The sequence below is a fragment of the Bos indicus genome, chromosome X (genome assembly GCF_029378745.1).
Source record: "Bos indicus isolate NIAB-ARS_2022 breed Sahiwal x Tharparkar chromosome X, NIAB-ARS_B.indTharparkar_mat_pri_1.0, whole genome shotgun sequence".
NCBI classification, from domain to species: Eukaryota; Metazoa; Chordata; class Mammalia; order Artiodactyla; family Bovidae; genus Bos; species Bos indicus.
This window is the reverse complement of record NC_091789.1, coordinates 38,313,446-38,323,891: the sequence shown is the minus strand read 5'-3', so window position 1 is coordinate 38,323,891 and position 10,446 is coordinate 38,313,446. Positions and strand designations below refer to the sequence as shown.

The 10,446-nt window shown below is 43.1% G+C and overlaps 1 protein-coding gene across 2 annotated transcripts in view; it reads right to left on the bottom strand.

Annotated features, from left to right (window-relative positions):
• Positions 1–1,604: 1,604 nt before the first annotated feature.
• Positions 1,605–10,446, bottom strand: part of GAB3 (GRB2 associated binding protein 3) — an 86,284-nt gene continuing 77,442 nt past the window's right edge. For both annotated transcript variants that reach the window (XM_070784646.1, XM_070784645.1), the window contains exons 9-10: positions 6,064–6,180; positions 1,605–4,828 (exon numbers count right to left, since the gene is read on the bottom strand). In XM_070784646.1, the coding sequence (XP_070640747.1) occupies positions 4,712–4,828; positions 6,064–6,180 (234 nt within the window). In that variant the 3' untranslated portion in view covers positions 1,605–4,711. The remainder of the gene's footprint in view (positions 4,829–6,063; positions 6,181–10,446) is intronic.

Genomic DNA, 10,446 nt, shown 5'->3' with positions numbered 1-10,446 from the left:
CCAGCTTGTGTTTCTTCCAGTCCAGCGTTTCTCATGATGTACTTATATATATATACATATATATATATATATATACGCCAGATATGTCTCCCCTGTTCAGTTCCCTTCACTGGATTTATTCTCACTCATAGTATAAGCCAGAGGTCCTTATAATGACCAGAAAGGCCCCACATTCTCATCTATGAACCCCCTTTGCCTCTGTACATCCTCTGCTGTGCTCATTCTTGCTCACTACATACCGACGACAGTGGCCTCTTGGCTGCACCCTCAACATTCCAGGTTTTCTGAGGAATTAGTGCTTTTGCATAGTCTGTTCTCCCTGCCTTGACTACACTCTCAAATATACCTCCTGGCCACCTCCATCATCTCTGAGTCTGCCCAGGTCTTGTCTTCTCACCTGAAATCCTCCTGTGTCCACCCTCCCCACAGCCCTGTGGGCAGTCAATCCTCTTCACCTTTTTTATCCCACACTGCTTATCACCTTCTATAATACACTATAATTTACAAATGGCTTCGATCAAGCAGAAGAGATATATCCCATGGATTGGCCTGCCTTCCCCACGGAGGTCTCCCAGGAAGTGATGTCTGAGTGTGGTGCCAGAGTGGGGTCGGGTTCACAATCACAATTGTGGAGTTCCAGTGACCAGCAGCCTTGGAAAGCCCACCCTGTCCCTTAGACCCTCCAGCGCCCCATCTGCCATCAGTGAGGTGCCCATGCAGGAGGGGTCTGTGTCTCAGCTCTGGTCTCTTCCATCAGACCCCCTGCTCCAGCCTGCACAGTGCCACTCTGTCTCAGAAAATAAAACTAAATTTATAAAACAATGGCACAATTAAAATAAAGAAATAATAATTAATGCAATTTCAGATCAAAGAAAATAAATAAAATAAAGTAGAAAGTGGAAACTTAGGGAGGTGCCTGATGGAGTTAAGGGGCCAGAGCTCAATGAGCCTGGGGCTCAGAGACCGCCAGGTTAGGTTTCTTGGCCCTTTCATCTCAGGTTAGCTGTTCTCAGTAATCTGCCTGGTCCTTGACCAGTGAGGGTGAGGAAGTTCACGTGGCTTCTCCTCCTTTCTCTCAGCACCAGGATTCCCCTTGGCTGTAGGGTCTGTGCCTTTGGCCTGGTTTCCCAAACCCAAGCTCCGGCTATTCTGGTTGTCTCTGCCTTACATCATGGCCTAGAGACTCTGCTGACCCGGCACCCAGGGCAGCTGGGAGCACCAGCTGTGGGGAAAGAACGGTGAGGACACAAGAGACCCCTGCTGTGGGGTGGCAGGCTGGGTGCTCTTGCCTTTTAATGTCAGTACCAAAGGTCACCTTATCTGTGGTATCTGGCAGGGCCGTTGATTTTACTGTCAACTATGGAAGCTAGTTTCTGACCCAGAAAAAAGACGTGGTTTGGCTGATCAGATGCAGTGCTTGTTCCAGCCACCTGCTGAACGGCTTGCAGTGAAGTAACATGGATGTGGGGCATTCCATGTGAGTCAGGTTAGGCCTGTTGTACTTGAAAACAGCAGGGAAGTCTGTTTTCAACACTCAGCCTTCAAAATGTGTTCCGAGTTTTTATCAGAGGTCACTACTTAAAACAAATAAGAGGATGCTTAGGTCATGATTCTTCCTTATAATTTTTATTAATGCCAGAAATGAAATAGTAAAAACTCAGTGAATTTTTAAAAATCAGCATGACTGCAGATACAAACATGGTTTGAACAGGAGCCGAGCATGAAGTCTTGAGAGGGGAAAGCCAGGCCTGAAGGGTGCCTTCAGTCTCCTGTGGCACCTAAAGGCCATAATTCAGCTGCTGTTTACTTCATGAAGTGGCCTGGACAGTCAGTCCCCAGGGTTACACGATGCCCTTGGAGCTGGGCTGTGTGCTGGGCCTCAGGTTCCTCCTCCCCATGGAAAGCTTAACTCCCAACATCCTGGGCTTGCGGTCTTAGGGAGTTGCAGGCAAAAAAACCTTTAGTCCCCCTTTTGGCATGACACAACCCCTGATCTGGAAGTATTTCCTAATGAAATGAGACAGAAGGAAATGAAGCAAAAAGGAACTACAGAAAACAATGGAGGATTAATTGATGCCTTTTCCCCTTTATGTTGATGCCCAAATTTTCTAGAAAGGTGTATTATGCACAGTGCATAGACATGCCATGTGCACTTGAGTTGGAGTGGTGTCAGAGATTATCTCTTTAAAAAAAATCCCTCAGAGCCCATCAGAATCATAGCTCTTTATTACATGTGGATTATCTCTGCCAGAAAACAAGATCTGGCTAGCATTCACCGTTGTGATGTACAGTGCCTTTCTCAGGAGCATATGCTGCAGTCAGCTCAAAAACTACCTGTATTTTGGGTCCGTGAATCGTTATGTTTTTATGTAGCCATCCATTAGCAGTTTTATCAAAGCCAGACATAAAGGCATACACCCTGAAAATGAGGGTGAAGTGATATTTGAAAAACCCCAAATCACTTCCAAAAAAGTCACACCACTCAAGTGTCTATTGCTTAGTGCAGTAAACATGTCCCTGGAAACGTTTTGTAGAAAAATATTTCTTTTTTGGTCAATTGGATGACATTTCACTGCTGACATCATTTCAGCTGCATTTACTTTTCCAATCTATCTTCAATGTAGTGAGGTTCTTGACTCTTGGATGTACAATTTTTTCTACACTGGCCTTTGTCAGGCAGTGATCTAAACACAGGTGGCCCACACATGAGGAAGTCACCATCTATGGGAACTGGCTATCTGTACCCCTGGATTCTTGCCTGAGGCTCTGTGACTCTTTGCAAGTCACACACGAAGAAGGAAGCTCCTTAACAGGCTCTGGCCGAGGAGCAGGCCGTGCGGTCCAGGAGCCCTCTTGTGGCTCCATCCAGACTCACTAAGGACTCAACTTAGTTAAAGAACTTGGCAATTTCCCCCATCTTGTTCTGGGAAGAAAATGATGTCACGAGATCCTGTCATTTTGAACATCAAAATTACTTCTTTTATGGTCTGAAAAACCAAGATTTTCACACTTACCTTTGGAGCAGTTTGAAACCCTGTAGCAAAGCCTACAATTGCCCTGACTAATGCTGACTGTCATAGACATGCCTGCCTACTTCCTCTACCCCCATGTGTAAGACACAGTGGCAAGACAGGATACCAGTCTCTATTTATTACCCAGTTGTTCAGATTTGTCTTCCAGCTTCAGGTACTCAGAACGATCAGGAATGGCATTAAGTAAAACCCTGTGCTCAATTGAGCCTTTTTTCTGGACCTTTCCCTGGAACCCCAGTGTCTCATAAAGGAAGGGGTGACAAGGTGCCCTCGTTGCACAGTGGGAACATTTGCCCTCTCAGGACCTAGTCACCACTAAACTAGAAGGGGAAAGTTAGGCAAGACCCCTGATACTGGAGCTGGCCGGGTTTGGATTTTTCAGATCATAGCCACCACTTGAAACCTTGAGTCCAGAACGGGATGGCCAGGGATAGCCTTCCCCAGGGTGGCTCATGGGAAATGCACTGCCAAGGGGACCACGTGAACCAAGAACAGACTTCATACTGATTTTCAGGAGGTATCTCTGATGGTAACTGCTGATTATGTTCGAGTGCCCTGTTTGAACACCACATGAAGAAACCCTGGTTTGACATGCATACCTTTCAATTATAAAAAGCACCTGTTCAAAATCCTATGAAAAGGAGAGGGGACGGTGAGCCATCCCGTGTTTGCATGTGTTTCCCACTGGTCTCCAAAATTACCCTAACTGATTGAGGCAGTGAGAGACAGCAGAAGAGGCCTGACTGACTCTCTCAGCATGACTCATCTCGGGCACAGCGTTCCCTCCTCCAGCTCTTAGCATCTTTTCCCTCAAAGCTGGTGCAATGATCTCTGCCAAGCCTAACTTCTGAGATCTTTTAGGGGAAGAGATGAGATGATGAATGTGAAAGAACACTGGGAAAAGGCCAACAGCAATGGGACACCCAGCCATGGGTGGCTGCTTAAGCACAATGTTCTTAGAGCCACCAGTGTCATGTGATCTGCTCATCGTGGAGCCCAGGACTCGATGGCCTTGTCACTTGTGTTGTCTTTCTTTGGGGGATAGAAATACTTCTCTGCTGGATTCTTTGGAGTAAGGAGTACAGATTCTATCACCATTCCTAGGCTTGGTCTCTTGCACTGTGTCTTCCAGTGGGGGCAAGAAGGTGTCCATCCAGGTGCATGTCTCCTAGGATAATTTATGATTCCAATGGAAGCACAGGAGAGAGACCAAAAGTTCAAGCATTGGAGGCAAATGATGTCATCTTGTGGGCAGTGATACCAGCTCTAATGTGCACTTCAAATGCTCCACTGGAGATGTTTAATCCAACTTCCGTTTTGATTGTTCCCACCCTGTCCAAATGGAGTTTTCTACATCCCAGTCCATGGCTGTGGAATCCTCTCTCTCTGCTGCTCATGACTGTGGAGCCAACATGACACTGGTCTGAGGCTCAGCAGAGGCACGTGTGGCTGTGACCAGAAATGCTGTGATCGGTGGGGGTCGGGGCAGGGGCTGGCCCCCTGAGGGCCCCTCTGGGAGGAGACCACTTCCTGCTCCTCCTTGGTCAGTATGTACAAATGTCCTCTCTCCCAAAGGGTCTCATCAAGACTCTCTGTGTCTTGACCTGTATTGAGCATCAGTGGGCTTCTACTGGAAAAACTCAAAGTGAGCCCGGCCTCCCACCTGCAGCCTGACCCTGTCACACTTTGGACTGCCTCTCATCCGTCCACTCCTGCTTTGTGCTCTGAAGAGCTTGTGTCTTCTGCTCATCCACTTGGACATAGTCCACTCTTTGCTCCTCTGAAAGGAGAATTTTCTGAAGGGGGAGAACAAAAAGGTTTTCGTTACACTTAATCAAAAAAATTCAGCACGACCCTGGTGGATTACAGGTTCACGTGTTTGCTGCCCCTTCCTCCTGGGCCGTCACCTGCAGAAGTGTTACACTCTGTGTGTGTGTATGTGTGAATCTCTCCTCAACTCTACTCCCTTCAACTTGGCTCTTGCCATCTAACTCGCCTTGACCAGTATACTGTGAGCAGAGGTGACACCCTGCAATCCTGCTGTCTCTCTTTTTCCTTTGGCAGGACAGTGACCCCTGAATTGACAATGACCTGAGACACTAAGGCCCTGGCTGTAATGGACTGTCCTGTAGGCAACAACCGAGAAGTCTTCATGGTCGAAAGCCACAGAGGTCTGGGGACTCTCTTCACAGTTTGAATTTACCGATCTCATCCTGCTCACCAGCTTTTCTGAAGTGTCATTGTAGGTTTGGGGAATGAAATGAAAGGTAAAGAAGAAACGTAAAGCAAAAGGGAAGGGAAGTCTCCCAAACATCTTTCTCCACAAACAGAAAATGAAATCATATTGTATACCATGTTCAGTAAGTTGATTTTCTCATCAAATAACACATTGTTAGCACAGTTTAGACTATGACCATCCTTTGCTCAAAAATATTTAGCTCTTGTCCACTGTTTGCCAGTCATTCCTGCCATGTGCACTGAGTGACAACAGTCAATGGCTAGGGTCTGTTACATGTATTAATTCATTTAATCCTCACAACAGGCTTCAACATAGCTGCTATTTCTGATCCCCACTTTACAGACGAGAATACTGCACAAAGGAGTCAAAACTGCCTAGCCTGCCACTTGAGGCCGTTTATGGAGGGGTTCCAATTGCAACTGAGAGTTTCTGTCCTCAGTGCCTAAAGTTGAGCCAAACAAGGCTATCCCTTCGTCCTTCAGCAGACCCTTCCTGTGCCTAGTCTACCATTTACCCCACCCTCATCTCTACCAGACATTTCCCAACAAACTCTATGGTCCAAGTTTTGAAGAGCATGAACACTACATACATTTATACATAGACATTCAAGAACACACCCCAGAGGGAAATACATCAGGATTTCTGGGAGACAGAATTAGAGCTGATTTTAAGATTCTTCACAGTACATCTGTATGTTTAAGACTGCAGAGAGAACACGCATGGTGGAATCATCAAAACAAAACCAAACAGAAATGAAATCTCCTGGGAATTGTGATACAGAGTGCTTCCTACCTGCTGTACAGGGGCTGGTGATGCTGAGTTGAAGTCCAGGGCTAAATAATCCAGGCTGAATTTCTTCGTCCATGTCACAGCTCCACTGCTCAAGGAGTTGGTTGCTCTGCGCTCCTCCTAGAAACCAATGTCCCAGGATTCGGGTTAACAGTTTCTGGCTGGGCTGCCCAAGGGAAGGCGGCTGAGCATGTCTCTACTTGAGCAGCTGCCCACAGAAAGTGGATGAGCCCTGTGCAGTTCGGCCTGCACATCACAAGGAGATCTTTCAAATACGATATGGCCAATTTGGCCTTCACATGAAGCCCTGCCTTTATTCACCATGGAAACGGTTGGCCAAAATCTCCCCCAAGAAGAACTTATTTGATGTATCTGACAGGCTCATGATACCTGAGAGATTAAATCCTAAAAAGATCAGTCATACTTATGAAAGCTCTAGTAAAGGCATCCCAAGTGCTTTTGAAGATACTTTACACAATACAGTGATAACATGTGTGCAACACACACCTATGGCCCTACCAGCCAGCTTCAAAGGTAGAATATACCACTGTAACAAGACACATGACACACATGGAGGAGGACCTGCCCCCTTCTACTGCAGCCTTCTTGTCCACAAGGGGATGAGCACAATCTTGAATTTAGTGTTTATCACTTCTTTTCTTTTTAAATATGATTTTATGAGCGTGTGAGTGTCCTTAAGTGACATACTGTTTTGTTTTGCATGTTTTGAACTGTCATCAACAGAACCATATTGAGTGCATTTTTGGTGAGTTCTATTTTCACTCCATTTATATATACTTCACATCCATCCATGTCAATGCACTAGCCCTATTTCATTTGTTTTCATTACCATAGATGATTCCATTGCATGATTTATTTAACTGTGCCACCAACAACGGTCGTTTGAGTTGCTTCCAGTTTGGAGGCTCTTCCTAGCATGTACCCAGGGATGTGGGCACCTTCAACTTGACTATTACCCACCTGATCTAGGGGAAAACATATCTTCTTGTGGTTTGATTTTCCATGCCCCTCATAATGTAATCAACTGACCATCTTTTCATCTACTTAAAACTCATTTATTTTTCTCTTCTATGAATTATCTGTTTAGATTTGGTTTGGTTTTGCTAATCTTTATACTTTATATTTCTGACTTTTCTCAGTACTTCCTCACATACCTAAGAGAGTGAATTATCACTCTCTTATTGTTGGTAATGTGTGTTGCTAATAGTCCATCACAGTTTATAGCTGGCTTTTCTTTCTTTTTATGGCATTTTTAAATGAAGAATTGTTCTTACTTTTAATGTAATATATCAATATTTTTCTGAGTAGCTTGCTCTTGTATTTTATTTAAAGAATTTTTCCCATGCCGAGGTCATAGTTTGTTTTCCCACACTTTCTCCTAAGTTACTAAGTTTTTTCCTGGGCTCCCCTGGTGGCTCCTTTACATTTAAGAAATAACCTATCCTGAACTAATTGTAACATATACTAGTGAAATAAAGTAAAGTAAAATCACTCAGTCATGTCCGACTCTTTGCGACCCCATAGACTGTAGCCCACCAGGCTCCTCTGCCCATGGGATTTTCCAGGCAAGAGTACTGGAATGGGGTGCCATTTCCTTCTCCAGAGGATCTTCCCGACCCAGGGCTTGAACCAGGGTCTAGTGAAATAAGGATACAATTAATTCTCTTCTTTTTTGTGTGTACCCCATCTGGGAACCAGCCTTTCTCAGTAGTGCAGCCTCTATTCATATACCACTTCCATCTGGATGCTTATCTGTATCCTTTATTGTCTCTTTTTATAATAAACTAGTAAATGTCCATGCTTCCCTGAGTTCTGTGAGCTGCCCTAGCAAAGTAGTTAAACCGATAGAGGGGGATGTGGGAACCTCCAATTTGTATCCTGCTGGAGAAGGCAATAGCACCCCACTCCAGTACTCTTGCCTGGAAAATCCCATGGACAGAGGAGCCTGGTGGGCTGCAGTCCATGGGGTCGCTAAGAGTCGGACACGACTGAGCGACTTCACTTTCACTTTTCACTTTCATGCATTGGAGAAGGAAATGGCAACCCACTCCAGTGTTCTTGCCTGGAGAATCCCAGGAATGGAGGAGCCTGGTGGGCTGCCATCTATGGGGTCACATAGAGTCGGACACGACTGAAGCGACTTAGCAGCAGCAGGCAGAAGCACAGATAAAAACCTGGGCTTGTGACTGGCATCTGAAGTTGAAGGGGGTGGGCAGTCTTGTTAAGACTGAACCCATAACCTGTGAAATCTTATGCTGCCTCTGGGTAGAAAGTGTTAGAATTGAGTTGAATTCTCAGACACACTGCTGGTGTCTGAGAAATGCTTGGTGTTAGTGTGAACCCACTCCAATCAACACCCACATGTTGGAATTGGCTCCAGAAACCCAAACGAGTGGTCTTTGTGGCTGGTTTCTTTCATTCAGCATATTGTTTTCAAGGTTCATCCTTGTCATTTCATGGATCTGATTTTATTGTATGGCTGCTTATGTAACATTGCACATTGTATCATGCTACATTTTACTTACCCATTCATCATTTGGTGAATATTTGGCTTGCTTTCATTTCTTGGCTGTTATGAAAAATGCTGCTATGAACGTTCATGTACAAGATGTGGTTGGACTTACTCTTGATTAGGATTTTTTAACCTGCATGAATGAGTGAGGTTGGTATATAATGTTCTATTCACGTCAGTGCTATTTGTTTTGGTATCAAGTTGTTTTAATTTTATAAATATACTTCTACTTATTTTAGACACTTTAATTTAGACAGGATAATATGTCTTCTTTTTGCCATTCCTGAAGCAGTTTATATAAGACTGCAATGATCACTTCCTTTTGATAGAAAGTGTCTGTAAAGTTTTGAGGGCCTTGTGACCTTTTGTAGTAAAAATCTCCCTACATATTCAGTTTCTCTAATGGTTGTATAACCATTTGTGTTTTCTATTTCTACTTGAGTCAGTTTGTAATAATATTTTTCTGAGACTTTGCCTATTTTCACTAAAGTTTTCATATTCACTACTTTTACGTTGTTCATAATATTCTCACATCTTTATCTCTGATGTATTTGCAGCTATTGCATCCTTTGCATTCTTAATATGTTCATATCCATTGCTTTTTCTTGATTGATTATGTTCAAGTTTAATCTTTCAAAAGAACAAATCAGGTCTGTGCTGATTCTTTCTAATTTTGTTCATTTTGTTAATTTCTGTTCTTTTATTCATTTTCCTTTAATGGGGTTTATTTATTTATTATTGTGAAAATTTTCTAATAATTAGTCAAACTGAAGAAAATATGCTATGAACACCAATATACCTGCCATCAACATCTACCACTAACATTTGATGCAATAAACTGCCTGTGAGATTTTGGACTGATGATTGTGAGAACTGCCATTATGCCTTTCCATATTGATTCTCTGTTTTTTCCCTATCATCTCCTTCTGCAACTCTGGCTGTTTTGGTCTCTTTAACCTGACGTATTAGTGAATTCACAACTATATTCCAGTTCACTAAACTACTCTTTGGGTTCAGCCTGTTTACCTTCACCCACTGAACTTCTAATTTCATCCTTATTTTTATGTCTAGCAATTCTAAATGGTCTTTTTTAATCCAACTGGTCATTTTAAAATAGTATCTTGTAACTCAGTCCAACTTGCAACCCTTCATCTTATTTTTTAAGTATATAAAACTTATTTTATACTTAGGATCTAATATTTTCAATAATGACTTACTTCTAGACTTGATTTTATTGTTTGTAGTTCCTACTGATTCTCGGGGTTTGCAATTTCTCAGTATTTTTAGTTTAAGAGATACCCTTTCTTTTCTTGGCAGTTGAGTTTGGGATTTAAAGAATACATTTAGCAAGACTTCCCTGGTGGTCCAGTGGCTAAGACTCTGTGCTCCCAATGCAGGAGAGGCCTGGGTTCAATCTGTGGTCAAGGAACGAGATCCCACATGTTGCATCTAGGAGTTTAGATGCATCTAGGAGTTTACATGTAGCAACTAAAGATCATGTATGTTGCAACTAAGACCCAGTGCAGCCAAATAAATAGAAATAAATATTTTAAAATATATTCTCCACTATTTTAAGATTATCTTATATGGTGGTGATGTGTACCTTGGTATTTTCATGGTACCTTGCCTACTAAAGTGCTTCATCAAATTTTTAAAAAGTAGAACAAATGTAGTTCCACTTCTAGCAATGTTAGATTAAATAATTTTGACTACCTTCCTGAAGAAAACAGCATTTCTTTGTCTTTTTTTTCCCATTTTTGGTAGACTTTGACTAATTTTTCTAAAATTTTTATAGGAATAGAAAGGACCATAAAATAGCCAAAGAAGTCTTGAGGAGGATAAACAAAGCAGGA